This window comes from Lynx canadensis, chromosome B1, assembly GCF_007474595.2.
Source record: "Lynx canadensis isolate LIC74 chromosome B1, mLynCan4.pri.v2, whole genome shotgun sequence".
In the NCBI taxonomy this organism is placed as follows: domain Eukaryota; kingdom Metazoa; phylum Chordata; class Mammalia; order Carnivora; family Felidae; genus Lynx; species Lynx canadensis.
This window is the reverse complement of record NC_044306.2, coordinates 105610294-105638258: the sequence shown is the minus strand read 5'-3', so window position 1 is coordinate 105638258 and position 27965 is coordinate 105610294. Positions and strand designations below refer to the sequence as shown.

The 27965-nt window shown below is 37.2% G+C and overlaps 1 protein-coding gene across 5 annotated transcripts in view; it reads right to left on the bottom strand.

Moving 5' to 3' along the window:
• SEC24D (SEC24 homolog D, COPII coat complex component) overlaps positions 1-27965 on the bottom strand; it is a 107356-nt gene that overhangs the window by 11171 nt on the left and 68220 nt on the right. For all 5 annotated transcript variants that reach the window (XM_030313168.2, XM_030313165.1, XM_032592909.1 and 2 more), the window contains exons 11-20: positions 23981-24105; positions 18632-18823; positions 17951-18044; positions 10400-10516; positions 9396-9566; positions 8054-8150; positions 7779-7924; positions 6649-6787; positions 5714-5832; positions 1031-1210 (exon numbers count right to left, since the gene is read on the bottom strand). In XM_030313168.2, coding sequence (XP_030169028.1) covers positions 1031-1210; positions 5714-5832; positions 6649-6787; positions 7779-7924; positions 8054-8150; positions 9396-9566; positions 10400-10516; positions 17951-18044; positions 18632-18823; positions 23981-24105 — 1380 coding nt within the window. The remainder of the gene's footprint in view (positions 1-1030; positions 1211-5713; positions 5833-6648; positions 6788-7778; positions 7925-8053; positions 8151-9395; positions 9567-10399; positions 10517-17950; positions 18045-18631; positions 18824-23980; positions 24106-27965) is intronic.

Here is a 27965-nt window from a genome sequence, read left to right as displayed (position 1 = left end):
CTGCTGACAATAAGAGGAGAGAAGGACTGAGAACCGCCCTTTGGATTTAGCAACATGTCAGCCACTGGTGACCTTGGTAAGAGGATTTTATTGGAGAGGTGATGTTCTTATCCCTCAGAGTTCTAGTTTCTCTGGCATACAGATTGTTGCCAATCCAACTTTATCTGAAAATCAATCATTTTGTAATAATTTATACCTAACATTCATATTGATTGAAAGAATTATAGCTTTCAATTTCCAACCTAATTTAAGTCTTTCTAATACTGACTGCATTGTTACTGAGAGCCTGAATACGAGTTTCAATATAAGAATTTGAAATAAGCCATCAGTCTTCCTCTCTTTTATCTCTCAATTATAAATTGAACTTGTTAGGTCTCAAGGGGAAAGGGCTTAGTCTAGATTACAGGGGCATTCAAGACATTAATGACTGACTTCAAATAAGTAGAATACATTGCAAAGTAAATTGTCTGAGGGCAAGTGAAGTTGGTCCCTTATACAATGCAGGTGCCCTCAAATATATGCTGATTTGTAAATCCTTAATTGTATTTGGTCAAGGCTAATCATAGCCATTCTAATGAAATGTTGTGACTCTTAGACATTCATACATTGTATAGAAACAAATACATGTGTGCACATGAGATCCCATACACAGATACAAATCAGTTGCCTTTAATGCTGTAAGGTAGATTTCTTGAACAATTGAAGCTTGGCTTGCTCCAACTTGTTACTGACTTTTCAATCTGCCAATGTGGGAATGAGGAAAAGAAAAGCAATCATCTGAGCAATTCACTAAAGTAGGAACACCTCAAATCCCCCACCATCACCATCACCATCACCATCACCATCACCATACTGAGCACATGTTGACTCACGTACACAACTTGCTCAAAGAGCCCACATACACATTCTGAAGGCATTTGTGACTTTAAACTTCTTCTTAAGAAAATATTCCAGACATAACATATGGAAAGGACAAAATATGATTCCCTTCCAGACTCCTCTAGGAAATGCACCACCACAGTGTACTTACGATTGGCAAAAGCTGTGGGTAGAAGAAAAGCTGAGAGTCGGCCACACCCATGGTCATGACCAACTGCCTCTGGTACGCCCGCTCATCTGTTGAGATCTCTGGTCTGCTAAGCAGCACACAGTTTTTTAACAAACAGTTCATGTACACTGGTAATACTTTCATGGAATCTGGTAAAATAAGCTGAAAAAGAAAGTCATTTGTTTCATGTGCTTGACCTTTATGAGAAAGAACCCCTGAGCTTTTATCCTTAAGACAGAAACATCAATTGTTTTTGAGGTGATTTTGAGGATTAAATGATAGACCATACAAAGCACCTGGACCATATAAACTGGCACACAGTAGGTACTCACAGAATGGCACTTAGTTTTATCTAGCACTTTGGCAGCTTGGCATGGTGGCTGTCAGCACACTCTGCCTAGAATGCAATCTTGATTCTGCCTTTTACCAGATGTGTGACCCTGGGCAAATCATTCTCTTTTCCCAGGTTTTCTCATCTAAAAATGGAATAGCCATGATCAACAGCATGATCATGGGATTAAATGATTATTAATTTGTGAAGCACATGTAATGGTACTTAGCATATAGTATCACACACGTTTATTAGATAAAGTTAAATAAATGATTCCTAATCAATTTTACCACCTTCTACCTCTTCAGTTCAAAAACAGTGTTTTTTTCAACTGCCTGTGAGATATCTCTTCCTTTATGCTCTTCATGCATCTTAAACTCACACAGTTAGTCATAAACTCATCAAACACTTATTGAATGCCACTGTGTCACGTGTTCTATAGAGCAAAGTGTCAACAATATTCAGAGGAACGAGGGATAGTCTACGTGACAAGATGCCTGAAGTCCAATAAAGATGACAGACATATAAATAGATAAAACCTAACAAGAAGATTGCAATACTACAGATACAAACTAAAATAGGAAATGCTTCCTGGATTTAGGTATGTCACTACTGAATGGTAACAAGCAAAATCAAACTCCCACAATTCCACAAACATGTTCTTCCTCTTACGTTTCCTATTTGAGATACTTAACTACCAGATGAACCCTAATTTCATTTTTTCTTTACCTTCAATTAGTAAATGAATTATTTTAATTTTGTCTTTATAATCCACCTGTACCCTCCTCTCCATCCCCACTTTAGCTTATGTGACCTCATTCTACTTCAAAATACATATTGTAATGTGATGCTGCAAATAACAACATAATGCAGCACTTGTAGAAACATAACTTGATGGGTAAAAAAATTACAAATAATCTGTCTGTGTTGTTTAACCTTCTCTCAACTCAATTTTATAAAAATAGGTAAGAATCAAGATTGATCTGAGTGTCACTTCCTTCTGTTTAACAGTTGGTCAATGGAAAGGATATTCTCAAAAGAAAAGGAATACATAGGGAGATAATGACAATTTACAAATAGAAATATCTGGTCTATAAATTCACGATTTATTTCTTAGTGTTCTATCTTAATGATGAAAAAGAATATACACTGATCAGAATCCACCCTGAAAAGAAAATTTCCTTTGGGGCTCTGTTAGGATTTACTCCTCAACTTAAACCTTTACATCCTAAGTTTCTTCTCATGATCTACTAAGTAAGGAATGTGTAAGACAGTTTTCCAACTGGTTTAGTAAAACATTTCAGGACAATTCTACTTTGCAGTTTGTTCCTCCTCTTCTAATCTCTTCAGAGAATCAAAGACAGTTAAATGCATGTTTCCTCATACTCTTCTTCTAATTTTTTTTTCTCTAGCATAAAAGATTTTTATTTGACAACACTTGCTACCACTTTTTCAACCAAGGAAAAATATAATCAAATATGTAGGAACCAGATCATAATCATATCCCAGAGCCATCCGGCCTTACATATTATGGATTAAGAATATTCTTAGAAAAACACATGGTTTTTCAAATATTATCTAGTAATCTCACTGGTTGCTTCTCATTAACCAGGCCATTTTAAGACAGTTTAGAAATCTGTTGACCTAAATGCCACCAAGGGATGAGCCTGGCCCATGATGACCCTACAGGACTAAAAGTCTGATCAGAGGAGCCTGGATGAGAAGGGGTAGAAAGAAGAAAACTGAGGAGGTAAATAAGGAGGAAAATTGATATAGAAGAATGGAATTAGGGTGAAAGAAAACAAGGAGATAGTGGGGAAGAAAATGTGGCAACAGATGGACACTATTCTTGGGGAAAAAAAGTACAGATGAGGAAGGAGTGAAAACGAGGAGTGCCTGGGTGGATCAGTTGGTTGAACGTCTGACTCTTGATTTTGGCTCAAGTCATGATCTCACAGTTGGTGAATTCAAGCCCCACATGGAGCTCTGAGCTGAGAGGTCAGAGCCTGCTTGGGATTCATTCTCTCTCCCTCATTCTCTCTCTGCCCCACCCCCACACTCTCTCTCTCAAAATAAACAAACTTAAAAAAAAAATTCACGTAAGTCCAGTTTGCTTGAATTTGGAGAATTCTTCTGTAGTTTTGAAATGACAGTAGTGAATTAAAAAAAAACTATTACATTGCAGTTACGTCCATTTGACTTTCCTTTTGAAGTCACTGTACTCCGATATGATGTAACATACTTAAGTTCAGAACAGTGAGTTATTAGATTTAAGAATCTACCTTGCTTATGTAAGCTTAACAAATTGCTTTAATGTTGTTTGTAGTTATATGTGTTAAACCAGCATCAATAATGTGACCTCCAGAGTAGGAGCCTCCTTAAACTTTGCACACTAAGTGCCTCTCTTGTCTCAAGCTAGTCCTGGCCCTGGAGATTCAGTAAAAGCAGATCTTCTGAGATCCAGTGTCATATAATCCAAGTATCCAGATCCCTAATAGTCCTGCTTGGATCAAAGAAACTTTGGACTCTACAGTAAAGGAGTGGAATTCCTTAGGAACTTCTCCCCAGATATTATTTCTTACAAATGAACTCTGGAAGGGCAGCACATTTGAAGTTACATTCTCTGAAGAGAACCCCAAGTCCAGCCATTTCATGTATTTAAAATAATGCTATATTTTAATATACTATTGTTACTAAGTTTTATAAGCCCTACATTTTCCCCACTCCATGCTGGGTAATCATATCTAAATTATGTCATTTCTTAAAGCACATCATTTGTTGAAATGTACCGTTTACATGTGCTCATGGAGAAAGTAAAATCTCATCATAAGAAAAATAATTTCTATCAACTTTTTCAGAGAAAATTTGGCATCATAATATTTTTCCTGCAGAAATAACTAAACTGCATGAACAGACGATCTAGTAGTAGAGACAAAGCTTTTCACTTTTAAATCAGAAGGAATGGACAGATTTCATTTCTTTTCTTAAATAGGCAACAGATTTGTTTTTAACTTAAGGTCTTTGAATCCAATTGCTTTAACGTTAGCAAATAAACTTTCTGAGGACACTAACTGTACCTGTTCTCCTTCAACTAATCCTTCTGAAGCGTGAGACACTCCAGAGACAGACTAATGTTTCCAGAGCCATAAAACAAATAGTAAAACTGGGGGTGTAAAGTGCTCATGATTGGACTGTATCCAGGTACATCTAGTGGGCTCTGTATAAATTGAACAAGTACACTGTGAAATAGTACTGGTATTGGAGTTTAGTTACTAAAGTTCCAAATCTCCTGGATAATAAACAAGATCGACACTCACATATAGATTCAAGAGTTGCTTATGCGACTGTCAACACCAGGAGACAGAAGAAGAGATGGCTAATTTAATCACTCAGAACAGCACAGAAAGGAATTTTTGTGAAAGGTCCAAGATAATAACTGTGTTTTATTTTCCTTCTTTACCAAGATTATGAAAGTTGGCCCCCAATTTTATCTACATGATCTCTGTTGCTAAGGGCTTACTTTTGAGTGGGGTTTCAGATGTCTTCTCAGCACCCACTTTTGACAATGAGCTAACCAGAAAGTTTCCCCATCTGTTGCTCCCTGTCTTCTCTTTCAATCCAAATTCTATATTCGTATATTCAACATAAAATTATGAAAAGTGGCATCTAGCTTTGACTGACATAGGGAAAAATGTGAATAAGAGAACAGATGCAAAAATAAATGGGAACATGAGGTTCTGCTTTTTCTTTTACAGGAAAGAGTCTAAATGAGATTTATGTAAAGGATCTTCTAAAATTTTCATATTAGTAGACGGTACCCAGAGACATTTCCTTTAAAACTCTTCATACCTATTATTAACCTTTAAATATAAAAAATTCTAATATTTATAACTTATATTCATGTTTATAAAATATAAAGAGGTTCTTCCTGCCATTTGCTCATGTCAACTATGATTGTTAATATGCCAAAATATATTTATGCATACACATTTCTCAACTAAATATCCCTCTTTATAAGCAAAAGAGAATCCCATTTATATTATGACATTTCTTACATATAACATTCTGTTATTTATATATAATGTAGTGACTGTCAACCCAAAATGCACACATATTTTTTGGTTCATGCATCTTGTAAAGCCACTGAGTTTTTTAATGTTGGCTATGAAAAGACGATAGCCTCTCCAAATAGCAGACTCAGTCTTCTTAGTTGTATAGTTTACTACGTATAGCATCCAAGTGCCTGGAACAGCATAAGCTTTCGGGAGCTAAATGCTGAAAGAACATGTAATCACTTGTAATGCTTTAGAATCTAAGTACAACAGGTGGCTTACCTGGCTTGCTGCAGATGGACTTGCACAATTCTTCCGGTAACATGCCAACATGTGGGCAGTCTGATTAACCAGAATTTCCCGGATGACCTTCAAGGGCTGGTATAGAACTGCTTTGAATGCTAGTTGCATAAAACAATGAAAAGAGCATGAAAGCTCTGACTCAGAAATCAGTCCCTTCAAATGGTAATAATAATAACAAAAAAAATGCTCTTATCTTCAGACCATCCAGCAAGGAATAACAGTGTTTAAAAGGTTAAAGTCATCTGCTAATGTTCTCCATTTTACTAAGTATGACAACATACCCAATGGAGAACAACGGCCAACCTCTAACAAAAGGTAGGTCATTAGTCCAGACTTTTTCCACAGAATATTATAAACAGAACTCTACACACAGAGAAAAGAAAGACCAACGTGCCATCTTCTGATGTCCTGAATTCCTACTGACTGGACTGCTGTTTCTTCTAAACCTTGGTGTAGAATCTCAAACGGGGGTTATGAAGGGGAGAAGGAACCAAAGAGGGGCCAACTCAGACCCGTGGAATTTCATAATTATCATGGTGTGGATAAGCAAGTTCAGCCTAACATTAGGGACAGTCTCCTTCCATTAGCCCCAGGTGCCAGAGGGCATACTCATATACCATAATAAGAGTCTAAGTATCACCTTCCTAAATTTCAACTCAGAATGCCCCCATGCCCCCAAGAAGGAAACTTTGAATAGAACTGTATAGTGTGGGCCTGACGGAGATCTCTCATTATTAACCTGGAATTGGAGATGCTGAGTATTCTCCTTGACACTCTGTTTTTATAAATTCTGGATTTGCCCACCAAAAGGCTGTGCTTCCACAATAGTTGTCAATTACTAATTCAATTAACCAACAAGTCTCACTGAATTCTTAGGCAAGATACACAGCAGCACAGGATTAGTGGAGTGTTACCTGACTTGGCGAAGAAGTTGATAAGGGCATCTGTCTCACAGCTCTTATAGAGATCAGCCAACTGGGAGCTACAGTTCAAGCCAAGATTGTGAATCCGCAGTCTTCTCTGACCTCCGACGGTTGTGTAAAGCACAGCACACTGCAGAGGCGACATCAAGGACACATGCTTTTATGCTCAGCCATGTCCACCCACGCTAGTCTGATCTTAGATTTACAGAGCATTATATATGGGTCAAAGACCTCTAAACCCCTCCACAGACTTTTTTTTGTATATTGTTGCTAATGACTGAATAACAACAAATAAGGGAGGAATAATGACAATTCATACATTGAGCGTCTACGTAGCATTTCACTGGTTTAAACTTAAATTTTAACTGGGCTTTCACGCATATGTAACTCTGGGCTTTCACGCATATTAGTGTACTTTCACACATCTCAGATTTTATTACCAGGGGTTCAGGTCCAAAAATAATACTTTTCATGTTCAAAAACAAACATCTAACTTTGATGATGTACTTAAGTCTTATGCTGATGACATATATATTTCAAGAATGCAAACAAGTATCCACTTCTTCAAATGTCTGTGATCAAAAATAAATATTAGAGTTCTTCCTCAACTTAATGACAAACCTCTTTATTATTTAAGGGTGATGACAGTATCTGAAAACTATAACCATTCGATACAATTGTTCTTAATTCAAAATCTCCATGGCTTCGACTTAATTTTATTTACTACAAAACCAAATTCTATTTATAGCTGCATATAACATAATAATGTACTTAACATGGTGTCTAACATTTGGTAGGAATGCAACAAATGAATGAATGGGTTCTAAAGCCTTAAAGAATTGAACTCTGCTGGCAGTCAGTTTGCTAATGCTTACAATACTGACCACAGTTTGCTGGGCTCTCATGTGAGGACTTACAATTATTACTTCATACAAGCAGCACATATAAATCAGGCTCTGGAGAATACACAATGGAGTGCTATAATCTAATGACTTTTGTCTTTGGAGAAATAGAGTTCAACTTCTTTACAGAAAGACTGACATAGTTGATGGTATTTTAGTCTGCCCAGTGATCGCTGTAACAAACTAAAACACAAAAGATGGGAATAAGCTTTAAATCACCTGGATTAAGGCTCCACTGTCTTCACCAAGTTTGTCATCATGCTTGAACTCCACAGTCACTGCCTTATCACAATCAATGGCTGCCATTTCTACATCAGTGGTGTTGTTCATAAAAATTCCACCAAAGAAATCAGTGGCTCTGAAACCTAATGATGAGGAAAAAGGGAATTTTTCTTCTATTTAATTTATTGTTATTTTCTCTGTTGGCCTGTTATTAATTTGAATAGGAAACAATTACCAATGGAGACCTGAAAAACAGTATAATTGAAAATTACCTGTGCTGGTACGAACCCTCATAATAGCATCGAATCCTATTTTCTTTTCAATATCATTTCTGAGGTCATTCAAAAATTGTTGGCTATCCATATGCATCTAAAAAATAAAGTAGCATTAATCCCCACCAGATGGCAGCAAAACATTTAAAATAACAATCCTTATTTTTTAAAATCTTGATTAAAACTCTTATCCAGAAGTCTTAAAAAGGGTTCTTAAAACTTCTTCAATTTTATTTCATTTGCAGTCTTTGGCCTTAACAAATCCCTTAATTAGTTTACTGTATAAATCTGTAACTAGGTGATTAAAAATAATTTTATTGATGATAAATAAAAACAGATGATGATTAACATTTATCATTTATGTTGGGGGAACACTTATTCTCACTCCATGTTTCCATGTATAGGTACGTAAGTTAGAGACATTCCCCTGACCCCTTCCTCTCAGGTGAGGGCAGGTGATTTATCTGATTAGTAAGTTTGAGTAAAGGAACTGGGTGGACATAGCTCAGTCTACTCTGTATCTTTTTTCTGAGGAGGCAGCCTGCCTGCAGGAGGCACACATTTATTACCTTTCAATTTGCTAAGTTTTGAAGGTACAGTTGTCCACAGGAGAAGCTTGTAATATGCCCACCTTGTGCCTGGGTATACAGGTTTGTCACATTGAAAGGTAAAGCATTAGCAAGCCCACTTGCCCTCAGACATATGTCTGTACAGTGCTGACATTTTTCCTATCTCATGACTCTCTCAATCCAGGGTTGGAAGAGAGAGGTATAATGAACTGACCCCAAAACTGTAACAATTTAAAACAAATACACAGTCACTTTTAAAAACAATTATCTCAGGGGCGCCTGGGTGGCTCAGTCAGTTGAGTGGCCGACTTCAGCTCAGGTCATGATCTCACAGTCCGTGAGCTCAAGCCCCACATCGGGATTTGTGCTGACAGCTTGGAGCCTGGAGCCTGTTTCTGTTTCTGTGTCTCCCTCTCTCTCTGCCCCTCCCCCATTCACGCTCTCTCTCTGCCTTTCAAAAATGAATGTTAAAAAAAAATTAAAAACAATTATCTTAAATATATTTAAAACACTAAACTTTTTATATAGAATATATGTTTCCTCATCATGGAAGCTTACACTGAAATTCACCTCTGAGACTAAATGAGCTCAATCTGTTCCCAAACACTTAGGGAGTAAGAAAGCAATTGCCTAATCACATATACATGGTCTCCACTGGCTCTAGATTTACATTTGTCAGTTACCCACAAGGGGGCACAGCGTTCTTATGATTTAAGCACCAAAAGTTAAATGGCAGTACAAAAACCTGAGGTGAACGTATTGCTGGCTTTTACCTGGAAATTGTTGTATTTGTAAAGGGTTCCTCCAGTGAGGTGAGGCACGAGACCCAAAGAGGCTACATCCACATACTGACTGGGAAAGAGGAAGAGGGTCACACAGCAGCCGTGAGCCACACAGTCCTTGGCCAGTGCGTCGTAGACATTTGTTTGGGGCTGGAAAAGTATCTGAAGAAAAAGATGCACAAAGGGAAAAAGAAAACCACAAAATGTTTTTGGTTTCAATTTTTTATTTCTGTTGAATTCTTTTAAAATGAAAGAAAATTTTTTTCCAGTCAAGTGAACTGGGCTGAAGGAATGAATTACGGTAATCATCAGTGCAGCAGCCATTTATTGAGCACCCAGTGTGTGCCAGGCTCATGTTGTGTGAAATGTGTGTGTGTGTGTGTGTGTGTGTGTGTGTGTGTGTGTGCGCGCGCACATGCACGCAATTTTATTTGATCCTCCGACAATGCTAATGAAACGGACATTGCTGTCTTACCTTTACAGACCTAGAGGAAACAACCTGTCTGGTGTTATGTGGCCAGTAGCTGGATGCCTATATCCTGGTCTTATCCTTCCCACTGATTTGTCTACCCCCCACCCCATGGTGATTCTGTCAGAGGGTTTGAGCAAAGCACACTGTGAGCATCAGGCACCTCTATTTCCTGTCTCAGGAGTGCTATTATATGGCCTCAGCTACATTCTCCTTCTACCTTTATCTTCTTCCTGCATTTCCCCCCATTTCTCCCATTTGTATTATCCCAGTCTCATACTCAGTTTATACATGAAAAGTTTGAGGCCTTATTTTAAGTTTATTTCAGACATTGGTTTCTCTAGGAATATAAAATTTCTTAAATTATTTGCAATTCAAAATATTCTCGTTAATATACAATGTCCCAGATTTATACATTACATTTAGCTTCTCTCCCTTTCTTACTCAAAGGACACATTCCCTCTTTCTTTACTCCCCTTTACAAACTGACATATGGATACTTCAAAGAGCCATTGTTTACAAATACCTTCTCTTTGTCCGTATTAATCAGTTTTTTGTCATCTCTGTTTTTGAGCTTCCCTGGTGCCTCTGCAGTGGGTAAGGAGGAATGGAAGATGAACAGCTTCCCAGGACAATCTGCTGCCTAAAAGAAAAAAAAATTACAGAAAATGTTTTGGGTGGGAAAGTTCTACTTTAAGGGACTCAGAAAATAAATTAAAATACAGGTATTTTCTATAAGCCAAGCACTATACATATCTCATTTAATCCTCTCAGTAACTGTTGTGTCCTTAGGCAGGTACTATTCTCTCCATTTTATAGACTAGGAAACTGAGGCTTAGATAGGGACTTGCCTAAAGTCACATAAGTTGTAAATGAAACAGCCAATATTTGATTGTAGGTCCATACACATGATGCTTTGATAAACTAAAAAGGATGTACTACAGGGAAAATACTTTCTTGTTTAGCCTAGACTTTCAGGGTCAAGTGAATCCCATGATGCAAAAGTAAAAGAATTTCTAGGATGATGATGCAACAGAAACTCCTCTTTGAAACCTTTAGTAAACATAGATTAAACCTAAAGTGGTATTTCAAGGAAGAATGCACATGAACGTAGCAACAGTAGATATAAGGAACCAGCTATCAGACAAAATGACAAAAGGGAAAATATGTGATCAAGATTATGTATCTGTAGTCCCTGGGAAGCAATAAAAAGATGAACTTAGGTTCCACAAAAGTAAATTCCATATTAAGAATATTTAAAATCTTAAGGACGTAAGAAGTAATCTACTAAGCAAAATTTACTGGGATTAAATGATTCATTATATTGACCCCTCCAATCTTGCCTTTCTCCAAACTATCCTGGCATATTGCTGCCAAGGCACTCTCTGAAATAAAGCTAACTGTTCTGATCATGTATGGGGCAGTTCTCCCTAAAAATCGTGGAGAGTTTCTACTATGTGATAAAGTCCACATTCCTTTATCTGTGTGGGAACAGGAAGGGTAAAAAAAAGTGAGATGAGTTGCTGCAAGCAATTGCTGTGTGCAGCTAGCTCTGTGCCAGGCCCTTCACACACATTTCTTATTTAATACAACCTTGTGGAGAGGAAACTGTTTTCTGCATTCTAAGGCTAAAAAAAACTGAGGCTCATCCACTATGCCCCAGGTCACACAGCCAGTGACCCTCTTGCCTTTCCAGGCCCTCTGGAGTTTAGCCTGAATATACCTTTCAAGTCTAATCTCTACATTTCCTCACCCCTGCCACCCCTTTCAGGGGAAGTTTCTGCCACACAAGCTTCTTGCTTTCCTGGAATATACCACGTGCTTTATATACCTCCACATCTTTGCACATTTTGTTCCATTAGCCTGGAATCCATCTCTCCCTCTTCTTGGCCTGGAGCTGTTGTGTGCAAAAGACGGGTTTAGCAGCACACAGTAGTATGTCTGGGTCAGCGGTAAGATGTGTTGTAAATTATTTGCTATTACTAATAAGACATGTGAGTCTGTGCCTACTTCCCTAAAATACAAATGGATAAAATTCAAGGTTAGCCCTGTCCTAATGTGTCTCACTAAGTGACATTCAACATGTGTGGTGAGTGGGTCACAGAGGTGGGGGTCACAGCTGACACATGGGGAAGGGTGCATAACCCATGCCCCGTCTTGTGTTCGTCATGCCCAGCAGTGAGCAGTGATTTTATCGCTGCACTAGTCTTCTACTTCTACAAATTATCGATACAGGTAAATGAGAACAAAGGCATGGATGAGTGAAGAAGCAAAGATAGTGACCCTACATGCATACATAGGAAAAAGATGCTAACAACACTGTGGCCAATTAAGACACATTAGTTCCTATGACCTGGGTAAAATTTATGGCAATAATGAAAAAAACATGCTAAAGTTTTTAAATTCTATGACTAATTTTTTCATTTATATCACTTTCATTGTTATGAAAGTATTGTTATGTATTTCATTGTTATGAAAGTTATTTTAATTGAAGTAGCAGAAAAGGTATAAAATGTTTAAGTTCATTTATTTATTTTAAGAGAGAGAGAGAACGAGCAGAAGAGAGGCAGAGGATCCAAAAAAAGCTCTGTGCTGATAGCAGAGAGCCTGATGTGGGGCTCGAACTCAGGAACCGTGAGATCATGACCTGAGCCAGAGTCAGGTGCTCAATCGACTAAGCCACCCAGGTGCCCCTAGAACATTTTTTAAAAGTCCATCTTCTCCCCAGGTTTTCTTGGCTGGCCCACCCAGTTCCTCTAAGGAGTTCACTGTCAATCCATCTAGATATTCCCTCACTTCTATCCATCTAGTCTCTGCTCATACAAGTGTTGTAATTGTATACCACAGTACTTAAGAGCATGAGTCCTGGTTCCTATCTGCATGGATAAGAGTCCCAACCATTTTATTAGCCGAGTGATACTGGGAAAATTACTTAACTTCTCTAAACCTCAGTTACCTAATATGCAACACAGAAAAAATAGTAACTATATAAAATATTGTTGAGAGAATTCAATGACCCAGTACATGGCGTTAATCATAACTAACTATATATAATTGCCTTGCTAAGATTACTCATCGAGAAAAATCAGGCTCATTAAGAAAACAAAGTCAAATACTGAGAAAAATAAAGTAACCGTATTTATTTCTAATTCATTAGCCAATTATAATGGCTTAATTTTAGATTTATAATTTCATTAATCGCATACTTACAAAATCTTCTGTAAGTAGCAATAAAAGAAAAAGTTCCTAGGGCATTAATGCCTTACATCCCTATAAAATGTTATGTTTTTACCAAAATCTTATTGTGCCCACACAAGTGTATCATATAGAATTGATAAATGACAATGACATATGACATTTTTATTACAATGGAAAACAGTTTGAGAAAGGCTGGCCTGGAGAACCCATTGTTCAAAATTTAACTCCAACGTCCATTCCTCTGACAGATGTGTTAATATCACCCTCAACAGAGTTGGCTGTCTCTACCTCCATGTCCTCCCTCTACTTTGCAGATAAGACTTAATAACACCATATCACAATTTATGTGTCTGACTATCTTCTATAAGTCACAGGCTCATGAGAAAGAAAGGACCTTGATTTTTCTACAGCGAGTTTCTCCAAGCCCTACAAGGTCTAGAACTTTCACTCTATAGGTGCTCCATAAATTTTAGAAGGAATGGAAGAAATGCTGTGACGCATCAACTGGAAACCAAATTTAGATATACATGAAGATACGTTAAAGATAAATTTCCCAATTAGTGATATATTTGAAGCATAACCATTAAAGGCCACTTCCTTCCCATTTTTTGCCTAATACTACTTATTTAGTTTTCTGGTAGAAGTAATAAGTAACTCAGAAAACTATTGTTTGACCAAGTTAAAAGACAACACCAGAAATTCACACATAATTGAGTTATGAGTGTCAAATTTTGAGAAGAGATGCAGATTTTGAAACACTGTGGAAAAAAGACACTAGAGAACAAGATGCTGTGATCACAGAAGCATGTGCAACATTAAAAAGTGTATCAAACCCTGCAGTTGAATAGTTCAGGGACTTTTAAGAAAGTATGTATAAGAATTTTCCAAATCTTCCCTCTTTATCTTTGTGACAAATCAGCACATGTTTTTTGTTAATTTTTGTCTACTTTCTGTGCTTCAAGAAGTTTATTACAGATAATTATATATGGATTTTACTTGGCATCTATCTAGTAGAAAATAAAGCTCTAATTCAAATGGGGGAGTCCAGTTCTAAAATGTCTTCACTTGGACACATAAAAACGCCTACATTTGGATGTTCTTTCAGTTTCTACTCCCTGTCCACAGAGGGTGAGACTCTCACCTCTGGCCTCTTGTGCATAATACCCTGAGCAATTCAGCTGAACACCCACAGCCCTGGGCTTTCCAAAATTATTCTCTGCTCTCCTCCCCCCACCTTTTGAGGAATACAAGCAATAAATATCATGTCTTGTGTTACAGAGTTACATCTCTTCTAGCACACTGTAAGCAACTTAGAAGTAGAAACAGTAGTCCTGACATGCCTCACAAAACATTTAATAAATCTTTCTTGATTGAAAGAACAAGTAAATAAATGATGAGGTCTCCTTAATATTTAGATAATACCCTGCAAATTCTCAAAAATGTTAGCTCTTTGCCTAATACTGACTTCAGGCAAGCATTTTAGTGCCCTTGTATACAAGGTACCCAAATTTAAGTCTGACTGCTTGTTGCCATAGAGGGCCTAAAAAGATGATGAGATAGTTTCACTGTCAGAGGTAGATAATCATACATACACCAGGTACACGTGTGCGCACACACACCCATACACATTTTGATCTTATTTGGAAAAATTTGTCTTCATCCAAACCTATAAAGCTGCTACAAGGCAGAAAACACAAACTGCAGACACAGTCCAATTATATTACAGCAGTTTCTGCTCTTGTACAATGAATTATAATGACCCAGAATCTTTCTGGCAGATGCAGGGGAAACTTTTTCATTAATCTTTTTTTTTTTTTTTATCAACTATCTATTATTTATAGAAAAGTTTTGAGGAAACAGGGGCACCTAGGTGGCTCAGTCAGTTAAGTGAAGGACTCTTGATTTTGGCTCAGGTCATAATCTCACAGTCGTGGGATTGAGCCCCACGTCAGGCTCCACGTTGCATGGACCTGCTTAAGATTCATTCTCCCTCTCTTTCTCTGCCACTCCCATGCTCTCTCTCTCTCTTTCTCAAAAAAAGTTTTGAAGAAACAGATTAAAGATACATATACAATGGAATCACCAAAGCAAATGTAAAGAACTAGAAATCAGGAAGGTAGTCATGGAAAGAAAAGAATTAAATTTAGAAAATTTACCCTAAGTATCATTGGTATCTTTTTTGGTAGTTGAGGCTAGAAGAAACATTAAGAGTTAGAATGCTTATAAAATCTGACTCTAGGAAACCAGCCAGTGAATCTTTCTACATGTAAGAAATTGATTAATATGCAATAATCATTTAATGTTCTACACAAGGAAGAAACTGTCTTCTTAGTGTTTGCTCTTAATTTAACCATTAATGAAAAGCTTAGGGCAAGATGTTAAATCATGGTTAAGTGAAAGCATTCCTAGTACAAAAGTAACATACAAAGTTGTACGGGGCAGGTATGGGTCAGGCAATTTGCTGGTGAGTTAACATAATGTGAGGATGTTCTCAGAGACTGCAGAAGGAATAATTCCTTGTGCTGGTAGTCCTCAAATATGGATGATCAGTAGAACAAATTGAGGAGTTAATGAATTAGAATGTCTAGGAGTGGGGCCAGAAATCTGCATTTTAAAAATGTAGCCACCCTTTAACACATGACTCTGTGACTCCTTGTTGAGGAGTTATTGTGTCCCTTACCCTTGCACAGAGCGGAGCACCATTCTGCTCTGCATGAAGACATGTGCTGGTGGAACAAGGTCTGCTCTGCCAGCAGGCACACGACAGCAACTGCCACCAACATGATGTCCAACAGTGTCACTTTATAGGCAGTTCCCTATCTTTTTAATAAGACAATTCTTTACCTTTTATAAAGATAGTTCTTCTACTTTGTAAGAAGAATGCTACTTATTAACTTTGATATTTGTGAAGTTATTCTGAGTTGCTACATTTAGATATGAATTCTTCTCATTTTTAAACTTCAGTGTAAAAGTATACGTTACTCTAACAAAAGAATTGCAAATACAACAAAAAATAACATGCAAAAGATACAAAAATCCACCGGATGAAAGGAACTGGCCTCTGCTGCATGAGCACTGAGACTGCTGACTGCTCCAGCTGTGGTGAACGAGCAGTCTCAAAGAACATTACAGTTATTACCAACACAGTGGGTTTGCAGTAATGCATCATAAGGAACATCACATTTTGGACACATGGAATGCATGTAGGCAAATTTGCTTTACCTATATTTTTCTTTCAAAGCTGCCTCTAGACCTCTTGTGTACTGCCAGTGTGAACCCATTGTTACAAGACAGTATTGTTCCCTTTCAGAAAAAAAGGGGGTTGAGCTCGGATTCTGAACTTCGGTGCTCTAGAAGACATGCCCATATTCTCCTTTCCACTCTACTGTCTTAACTGATACACTGGCTTATGGATATCCATTCATCTTTCCTCTCAGGCACTAGCACATGAATACAATTCCCTGTACTAATATCTGAGAGTAGAAAAACTCGTTGGGCCATGTACAATGATCATAAATCAGGAAATTTACATGGCAGTTCTAGACACCTTACTGGAAGAGAGAACAACAACAAAACACTTTCAAACAGAAATAGAAAATATTTGCTTTTTGTAATGTGGAATAAAATAGGAATTCTCAAGTCTTTCTGTAGTTCAACCAAGATCACTGTTGGTTTCGACTACATGGACCTAACATGTCCAAATCACTTTATGATGTAAAATTTATTTTTAATTTTATCTTAAATTGACATGTATTCTGAGGCTTTTTGAGGGACATCTGCAAGAGTAAATACTCTGAAGATCAGAAAATCCAGGTAAGAATCAGTGTACTAAAACCAAACCACAATGTTTAGACACAAAATTTATGTGGAAGGGTTTCATAAATTCAGTTTTATAGCATTACTATTGCTGTTATTATTGCTATTGTTATTACCAATAGCCATTATATTTTAGAAGTTAATTTCAATTTAACTTTAATAATAAAATTAAAAAATAAGTTTTTAGGAACTAGCTATGCAGGCTAAAGTGATCTGACTCTTGTGCTAAGGTAATAATGATGAACAGTCAGTACCTGTCAATCATTTTGCCTTCTTCAGATTGCTGTCTTTATTACTATGAAAATGGCCGGAGTCATTAGGGCCCGGCTCCCCAAGTGAAGACATGGCCAACCTCGCATCTGCTTTTGGCATTCAGCAATGCCCTGTGTGGCATTCACATCTGTCATTGTCAGAGGCCTTGCTTGCCCTTGCATGTTTGAAAACCCCAAGGAAGGAGAGGATAATAGGGGTATTTTTCCCTTCATATCTGGTAGTTCTGATACTGCTGAAGTATTTTTAAAATAGATCATATAGGGCACCTGGGTGGCTCAGTCAGTTAAGCATCCAACTTCAGCTCAGGTCATGATCTCACAGCTCGTGAGTTCAAGCCCTGCGTAGGGCTCTGTGCTGACAGCTCAGAGCCTGGAGCCTGCTTCCAATTCTGTCTCCCTCTCTCTCTGCCCTTCCCCTGCTTGCGCTCTTTCTCTCAAAAATAAACGCTAAAAAAATTTAAAAAATAAAAATAAAATAGATCATATAAAGTTCATATAAAAGCCAAAGGGAGGAGCTAAACTGGAAATACTGACAAAATCAGTTACTCAGATGATAACAGTTCTGGAATGTAAACGCTGGGAGCAATCCATGATTTTGGCCATTTTCCTCCTGAGATTTGTAGGGAAGTTTGGAACGCGCCTCTAGCAAACTACATGCTCTAATGAAGGCTGTAATTTCTTTCATAGATGAAACTTCCTGTGTGTGTGTGTGTGTGTGTGTGTGTGTGTGTGTGTGTGTGTGTGTCTGGTTTTAAAAATTTATTTATTAGCAATTAAAAAAGACTTCTCACCTTTAGCGCTTCCATGCCAGCCTGGATGACAGGAGCAAAGACAGTCTCATTCTCATTAGAGTCTGCAAACATCTCTGGAATCTGGTCCAATAAACTGTAATAAGTGAATGAGTAAAAGGTTTTAAGTGTTAAGCATATTTGTAATAAACTTCAAGAAATAAGTCATTAACATTTCAAGCCTGAACACATACAGTTTTATTTTATGCTGAACACCTATGGGTGACCTTCACAGGTCATCCCTAAGGGAATGATATCTTGATATGTTCTGGAACCAAAATTTATGACTTATTTGTAACATTTACAAAAGCACACTCTTTGTAAATATTTTTTCACTATTTACATATTTGACCTCTTAGACCATTAATTCTTGGAACAGTAGCTATATCTTTAGCTATTACCATCATCATTGAATAGACTCATCAATATGCAGGAAATATTTCCTTTGCATAACTTTTTTAGCAAAGAGAAGGGACTGGTTGAGTGTATCAAAAAAAAACCAAAACAAAACTCTTCCTTCTAGATACTGGTGTACATTTAAAATAGAACTAACATAAACGACAGAGTTTTATAATCCATACATTAAAACTCCCTTGCTAATGCCAAAACAACATGTGATTGAATCAAAATAATTCAGAACAGATACCTGATTTTTATCTAAATTATAAAATACTTGATATTTACTTGTGAATCACAGATTGGGATTCTTGATAGTTGACAAGGAAACCATCCAACAGTGGAACAAAGACCTCTCCAACATCAGTCACCACCATCATCTGAGGCTGGGCCAAATTACTCTTTACATTAAAGAAATGCAGCACTTTGTTATATGTGATAAAACCAACTCGGATTGCAGAAGTTTCTTCTTGCTCTTCCCTATGAGAAAAACACAGTGTTTGAAGTTCTTTCATATATTTATGAGACATGTTTCTATCCGAAATTCAGTAAGTATACCTTCTATAAAATAAATGGAAGACATGTTTAAAGTTTTGCTCTTAATGAATGTTTACCGTATATAAACAATACTGAGTCACAGTAGGGGGTGGGGGATATTACAAAAATAAGTAAGCTGATAAAGGAAAAAATTCTCAAAATTCTAGGCAAAAAAAAAAAAATCAAACAGATATGAAAATACATTTCTTTAAAATATTTATTTCTTTAATATATGTATGCTCAATCCATAGCAATTACAAGATGTGCTTTTTTTTTTTTAATAAACAAGCTAGGCTTATTACATTCTTTATAAACAAAGTTCTCTCAGAAGTCACAACAAGGTCAGAAGAACAAATGGAACATCTGAAGCAAGAGAAAGGCACATTCAGATTACAAACAGGATAGCTATTTTTATCAAGAAAGGACTTGCTCCTTCTGTGTGATTCTTTTCTTACAGATTCTAGAGAATCGCAATAGAAATTGGACTAGATTTTCACAGCTATATGCCATATAAACATATAATGTAAATATATTTAAAAAGTCACATACATGAATTGATGATATAATTCTAATTAAGTAAACATTTGTGATGTCTTGGCAAGACAATAAAAGTAATAAAAACTCTAAAACTGTATTCATTTTGAGAGAGGGAGACAGTGCACGTGCAAGCATGGGGGTGGGGGGGCGTGGGGGGGTGGGGGGAGAGCAAATCCCAAGCAGGTTCAGTGCTGTCACCGCAGAGCCCAATGCTGCTCCATCTCAGGAACTATGATGTCATGACCTGAGCTGAAATCAATAGTCAGTCGCTTAACAGACTGAGTCACCCAGGCACCCTAAAAAGTAAATTTTTTAAAGAAATCCAAGATAAGGCCTTAATCTTCCTGAAAAGAGTATAAGGCATGAATGTTTATTTAAGTCTACACTTGAATTGAGTGGTCTAAACTCTCTTTAATGTTTACCCAGGTTTCTCTTTGTCTCCCTTCCCCTCCCCCTTCCAACAACACTTCCTGATTTTCATTGGTGTATACAGCAGTGCTCAATGACATGACGGCCACAAAAGATACATGCCGTTTTCTTTGATCCTTAGATATCAGTAAAACTTATTTTGCTTAGGGACAATTTTTTTTAAAAAAAGAACCTAGTATGCTCAGCTCCTAAACTTTGTACATAGCATAGTTACTCGAGTATGAGAGAAAGGAAAATAAAGTACATAGATGAAAGTATCTGAAGTTCAAATTGTTGATCCCACTGCAGACTTCCCAATTTCAGCACAGTACATGATGACAAACTATTGACTTTATTTTTTTTTTTTCAACGTTTATTTATTTTTGGGACAGAGAGAGACAGAGCATGAACGGGGGAGGAGCAGAGAGAGAGGGAGACACAGAATTGGAAACAGGCTCCAGGCTCTGAGCCATCAGCCCAGAGCCCGACGCGGGGCTCGAACTCACGGACCGCGAGATCGTGACCTGGCTGAAGTCGGACGCTTAACCGACTGCACCACCCAGGCGCCCCACAAACTATTGACTTTAAACTCTTTATTTCTTCTCTACTTCCTTTGCTAATTGAAGGTATTTGTTCTTCATTGTGGCCTTCATGAATGGGTGGGCAGTTTAAATAGATCCTCATAATCCGTTCCAAAAGTACCTGGTAAATGTTTATATTATGGACTCTTAGAACATTTTCAGAAATAGTACCTAATCCTTTGTAACTGCACATACACAGACATACACACACACACACACACACACACACACACACACACACCCTTGAATATCCTAAACTGGATGATTTCATGCAACTAACCATTATATGATACTGTACTCATGTTCTCCCTGCCCCCCTATTCATTAGAATTTTACTCTTTAAGACCAAGCACAGATACTCTTCCTCTCTCAAACCTCCCCTGATGCTACCAACCAGAAGTTATTTCCTCTTCTAAATTTCTACAAATCATTCTCACTGGGTTCTTAGTATATAGTGCCTGTTAGTTAACATAGCATGAATCCTTGACTATAAATCAATAAAGTCTCAAAGTTTATGTTCCCTGCTCCTGAAGGGTCTAGTATAACGCAAAGAATTAGAGGTTTGCTCAGGATGATTATCGTGAAGGTGAAATGTTGTATTTATTTAGGATGGCAAGTTAGAGCCCAGATTGATAAACTGATTGTATGCATCTTTTCCCAACTCCTGTTTAGTGATGTCGCCTTGCTAGTTTAAAATCAGCATGGCTGGACATATTGTACACCACAGGAATGAGCAAACATTATAGTAAAGGCTTTATTTATTTGAGATCCAGTTTACCAGCGCACCACTGGTTAAGCTCCCATTTCCGAGTAAACCTTTTATTACATAAGGTGATAAATGTCCGGCAAATCCCAAGGGCATTTATTCTCTTTTAATAGTTAATTTAGAGTCAATTAAGGCAAAAGACACAAAAGAAAAATTACAGAGAAGAGTCTGGATTGCTATTTCCCATTGGATTTGAACATTTTCAAGTGATGGGAAAGGAGTATCCTGGGATTCACAGGGTTCACTTAAAATCTAAATTAACATTTTTAAAAACATCTAATCAGAACATTTCACATTATTGCAAAATATTATAACATGTTTTCATGGGAACATATTTGTTTCAATTTGTTTGAGAAACAAAGAACTATCTTAAAATTTTCTTTTCAACAGTATAACTGCCTTGTTAAATCATGACCAGAAGAAAATGAAATCTCAGCCTCTCCTTCATATTAATTCTATGCAAATTTTATAAAGGTATATAAGGGATATCACAGAAAACAACATGTGTTTCTTCTTCTGTTTTTCAATTACCACTCCCCTCAACACTTGTCCTTATTATTTAAAAAAATTTTTTTTTCAACGTTTATTTATTTTTGGGACAGAGAGAGACAGAGCATGAACGAGGGAGGGGCAGAGAGAGAGGGAGACACAGAATCGGAAACAGGCTCCAGGCTCCGAGCCATCAGCCCAGAGCCCGACGCGGGGCTCGAACTCACGGACCGCAAGATCGTGACCTGGCTGAAGTCGGTCGCTTAACCGACTGCCCACCCAGGCGCCCCTTGTCCTTATTATTTTAATGGAATGAATCCGACAGAGCAAAACTGAAGATGTTAGTAACTGGATGAACTGTAATATTCCAAAGTTAAGCATTTTGAACATTTTTGCTACAGGAGCATTAAAAACAACAAGAAAAAAACCCGATTGCTTGATCTGAACAACAGATAAGATATTTCAAATCTTTTCTTTCCTGTTTCAGAGAAGTCAGACAGAAATGACATCTGGCAAAATCAAAGATGTAAATTCAAAGTTAAATAGTAAAGAATGGGGCCTTTACTTTTCAAAAGTTCAGCTAAGAGATGAACATACCTTAGACATTAATCAAGACTTATACTGTGCCTTAAAAACACTATTTGGCATATTACCTGGTTCAAAGAAGTAAATCAAACTGATGGCTATCTTACAATAAAAAGTATAAAATTATATATCTACAGATATATATTATATATATTATATATAATTATATATCTACAGATCCCAAAATAAACTTTGGGGAAGAAAAAAAGCAACCAGATTTGTTTCAAAATCGTTTTATTGTTTTCTCCTATCTTTTTGCTGAAGCCACAATCTGCTCTCCAATGAGATATAAGTCATAATGACATCTCAGGAAGAAGTGTGATTTCATAACTCATATCAATAGGTTATACACTTCATATCAGCATTGTGTTGAAAAGGAGCTAAGGGTTGGCAAGGTAACCATGAGAATAGCATAGTCTAATTTAACCAGTTTGAGAGAAGGGAAAGAAAGAGACACCATTTCCAGAAATCATAGTTTTCTTTCATATGAATCAAGCTCCAACTTCAGATTTAGAATTAAAACAGCCCTGTGAGAGAAGTCTATTATAAAGTAAGTCCTATTCAGCAGAAAGTCCACAGTTCTCAAGCATCCGGGAGAATGAAGTAACAGAAACTAGAGTCACAAAGTGTCAGCAGGCATCACATGCCTTTCTTATGCCCCATCTTCAACTTGCTCCCAGCTCATTCTTCATTTTAGAATTCAGTTTGAAATCACCTCAATGTTTTTTAAACATCCCCAACTGCTTTTCCAAACCATCCTTGAGAATATTATGACTTTAGCTTCACAGATACAAACAAAACTACTCCTGGGAGGTCCAGAGTTCATTCATCTGAGCCTCACATGCACCAGTGCAGCAGCCACATGTGGAATGAATATAGAGGAATGGACACCCAAGGACTCAGGGAGCCCTAAAGGCTATGGATAGCCCATCCCTCAAAGCATCCCTTTTCAGAACAGAGATCATTCAGGAGATACGGAGGGGTGGAAGATGCTGAGACTGGTATAGACACTAGGTTTCAGATGATATTTCTTAGACTCTTTTATTTTCTTAAGCATGTCTCCTCTCATAAAGGAAGACTTTCTCCACTCCCAGGTCTCCTTACTGGATGGCAGCTCCCATCTTAAATAACTAGTTTGTATATTATGAAAAACAGCCATGTTTGCTGAAATACCTTTCCACCTTTCCTTTTGTGCACTGCTCCCTGTTGTGGCAAGGAAAGTGATCTACCTTATGCTTTAAGTCATAGGACCTAGAAGCAGTAAAGTGACAAAGGGGTTTGACGGTGTATAATACAGGAAAAAAGGAAATTTGCCTAAAAAGCTACCACGTCTGCCATACGACAACGGTACAATTTCCTGGCACCCCTTAGAACTCTACCTACCACATGTCACAACTAGCAGTTTCCACTGAAAAACCAGCCCCTTTGAAAGTGGATAACAGACTTCCAAAGTCTTTCCCAGCACACTGTTGGGATTCTCCTTATAATTAAAATGTACTCTGAATGTTGTTTACCATAGCATTAATTTTTATCAGTTTGTTTCTTTTGCTTTGCACAAAAGATAACTCTGACTTTTTAAGGACTCAACGAGCTGGTGGCTGTTTAATTTAGAAATACTTACCCAATGTCCTCATTAGCAAAAGATATCCACGGGGCATTCAGCACTTGCTTTCTGGCCAATAAATTAATTCAGTAATATTGTGCAAATTAGAAAAATAATGGCAGTTCCCTTACTTTGGAAGTTTTTCCAGCACAGTCTTCAGTTCTTCACATATGAGCTTCACAAGTCCATTCTTGATGTTACTATATGAAACATCAATCATGAAGATAAAGGCTGGTGGGTTGGGAGGCTTATTTTTCTATAGGAAAGCAAACAAATCACATAAATGTAATTAAAAAGTATATACATTGCATAATCAAATTAAAACACTCAAACCCTTGAAGATATCATCAAACTTTTCATTTAATATTTTAGGATATAACATCTGGGGAATTAAATCATTTTTTAGAACACAGTCTCTGATGCTATAAAAAAGATAAAAGCTGTTTGTTTTCCAGGGTACGACCTGCGACACTCTATTGAATTCGGCAGGATTATGATATCTAACAGTGAAGCTTCATTTTTGTAGCACCCTGAAGACTTTCTCACTACAATTACCCAAGGGTGAGTACAGTCTAGTGACCAGCCTTGCTTACAACCCTCTCCTTCTAAGAAGAGGTGTGTCTGGAAACTTGACAAATTGTGCCCCCAAAGAATACATACAATAATTGGTATTTGTCTTGAAACTAGTAGAATTTCATTAACTGGATCATGCCATTTTCAAATCTCTTCCTTTGTAAGCTCTCCCAGTTTTAAGGATATGAAATTGTATACTAAAATATAATTGTATGCTTTAAAATTGTACTATATTACCAAATATTTACCTATTCTTTACATATTTATGTTAAAAATAGAATATTGGGCCTTTTCTCTATCTGTTTCAAACAATCACTACAACATAAAGCAGCTGCTATGTAAATGTTTGATAGCTGTTGGTCCCTTTACTGGCTGGTGTTCAAAGAGCTCTTAGGAAGTGATTATTCAGTTAGGTCTTACAAAATATTTAGAAAACAGCCTCAGGCAAATTTAGTGACTAAAAAAAAAAGAGTTAAGGTTAATTCAATTTTTAACTTTATGATAAATGACAAAAAAATGTTCCAAAGTAAAATTGTCTTTTAACTATTATAATTATAAAATTAGATGATGATGTCTCCAATTCATCTACTGGTTCATTCTCTAGCCACTACAAGCTTAGAGGTAACAGCCTTCTAATAAAAGTCTACCATTTGAAATAAGAAAAGAAGTGCAGGACTTAAAAATCATCAACATAGAAGCTTCATTGTTTTGCCACATTCAAAATCAGGCCAACAAAGAAATGAAAGAACTCTACTGCTGTCTATCTGAGCAACTTTTTTGCAAATCATTCCTGATTCCCACCTAATCTAACTTATAACATAGACTTACATTAATTTAAATCAAATAAAAATCACTCTCATTTCCATTAATTAAACCAAAGCCTCTTTGTGACCAACCCAAATGTGTGTTACCATTCTGTGATCTCTTAAGTTCAGTTCCCCACTGAACAGTTTCCATAAATCTATGGAGTCCTTCACTGTAACTTGTTTTCTATGTATGTGAAACTAATTCATCATTCCTCTAAATGATATTCTCTTCCAAAATCTCTATCAATAACATCACTACACATCAATTCAAAGGCTTAAAAACATAAAATTAGATTTAACTATTCCTTTTCTTTCAACCACTGAGTCCCATTGACTATTCTTTCAAAATGCTTCTTTTACATGTTTTACCCAGTCCCTACTCTTAACCATCCAGAAGCTTGTCATCTCATGCCTAGAAAACTCTAATGACTTCATTATTGGTTGTCTTTTTAATCAATTACTCCTTTTAATCCAGCTCGCTTTGTACAGTCAAGCCTAACAGGTATGAACTTTATAAAACCCTGGTTTTCCATGATACTTTACCAAAACCGCTGTTAAGGGTCACAGACCTCTTGACTGCAAATGAATGACTTTAAGTAAAATCCAGCTCTCATCCCTAACTCTCTTTTATCTATCCAATTTTAGGCATCATGGACCATTTTCACTTTAGCTATCACAGCGCTGTGGTGTCATTTCCTCTCCCACTTTTCTGACTGCTTTTTCATTTTCTTATCTTCCTCAAATGATTCATTCTCTTTTGTTACCACCTGCTTTATCACAGAAATCTCTGTGCACCTCTTTTAACTAGCACCTCTATATAGGCAACTCCTCAAATTCTTTCCTATCATGGTCTCCTTTCTGAGCTCCAGACCAGCACTCCATTTAACTATAGCACACCTCCACATAAAGATCCTGTCAGCATCTTCATTCAGAATTTTGTAAGTAAGACAACATTTATCCCATTATATTCTTTACAGAAAGCATGATCCTCAAAAGTAATCTGTGTTTCAAATCTCATTTTCTCTGTGGAATTGTCCACCTTCCTTACCGTCCATAACCAGCTAATTGTGAAGCTTTTCTGGTTCCAGTACCCAAATTTGGACCCTCATTTACTGTTTTTAAAATTATTTTTATTGGGGCGCCTGGGTGGCGCAGTCGGTTAAGCGTCCGACTTCAGCCAGGTCACGATCTCGCGGTCCGTGAGTTCGAGCCCCGCGTCAGGCTCTGGGCTGATGGCTCGGAGCCTGGAGCCTGTTTCCGATTCTGTGTCTCCCTCTCTCTCTGCCCCTCGCCCGTTCATGCTCTGTCTCTCTCTGTCCCAAAAATAAATAAACGTTGAAAAAAAAAATTATTTTTATTTTTCATAGTAAGCTTTTTAAAAGATCTTATGTATGTATGTATGTATGTATGTACGTACGTACGTATCTTTGAGAGAGATAAGAGTGAGCATACGCATGTGAGCTCAAGCGACTGGGGAAGGAGCAGAGGGGGGAGAGAGAGAGAGAGAGAGAGAGAGAGAGAGAGAGAGAGAGAGAGAGATCTTGAGCAGGCTCCACCTCTAGCATGGAGCCTGACTTAGGACTCAATCTCACCACCATGGGATCCTGACCTGAGCCAAAATCAAGAGTCAGATGCTCAACTGACTGAGCCGCCCTGGTGCCCCCCAATTTGATTCTTATTGTGGTAAAATATACATAAAATTTGCCACCTTTACTATTTTTAAGTGTACAGTTCAGTGGTATTAAGTACATTCACACTGCTGTGCAACCTTCACCACCATCCATCCCCAGAACTTTTTTATGTTGTAAGACTGAAACTCTATGATCATTAAACAATGACTTAACATTCCCTGGTCTCTCCAGATCCTGGCAACCACCATTCTACACTTCTACATTCTTGTCTCTATGAATCTGACTACTCTAGGTGCTTCATATAAGTAACAAGTAAAATCATAGTATTTGTCTTTCATGTGACTGGCTTATTTCATTTAGCATAATATCCTTAAAAGTTCATCCATGTTTAGCATGTGTCTACATTTCTTTCCTTTTAAGGCTGAATAATATTCAACATATGTATATACCACGTTTTGTTTATCCATTTATCCGTGTATAGACTCATGGACTCCTACTCCTTTTGGCTATCATGAATAATGCCACTATGAACGTGGGTGTGGAAATATCTCTTTGAGACTCTGTTTTCAATTATTTTGGGTATATTCTATTTTTAACTTTTTGAGGAACTGCTATACTCCTTTTATTTTCTCCTGCATGGACCACTGCATTAATTTTCCAATATCCTTCTGTCTCCAATCTCTTTCCTCTCATTATACAAACTGCTGTCAGAATAAATGGTCCAAAAGACAATACAGATCACAGTACCACTGCCTCTGAGGACAGGATGTTTACTGAGTCCTCAGAGTCAAGCACAGAGCATGGCACAGAAGAGTGCTCAATACTGCCAAATGAATGAATAAATGTATGGATGAAAGGATTAAGGAAACAACTTCCTTTTTACCTTTAAGGATCCTCATGACTTACTGAATTAACATAAATTTCTCTATGCCCTGGCATTTAAGACTCCCTATAATACCCATTTAACCAACATGTATAAAAACCAGGAGATCACAGCTATGATGCCAAACCCAGTGGAATATAAAAAGTTAGTCTGTATCTCCAAACAACTTACCAGCTTTACTTCCCATTATTTCTCAATACACATTCCTTCAACTAATTTAAGT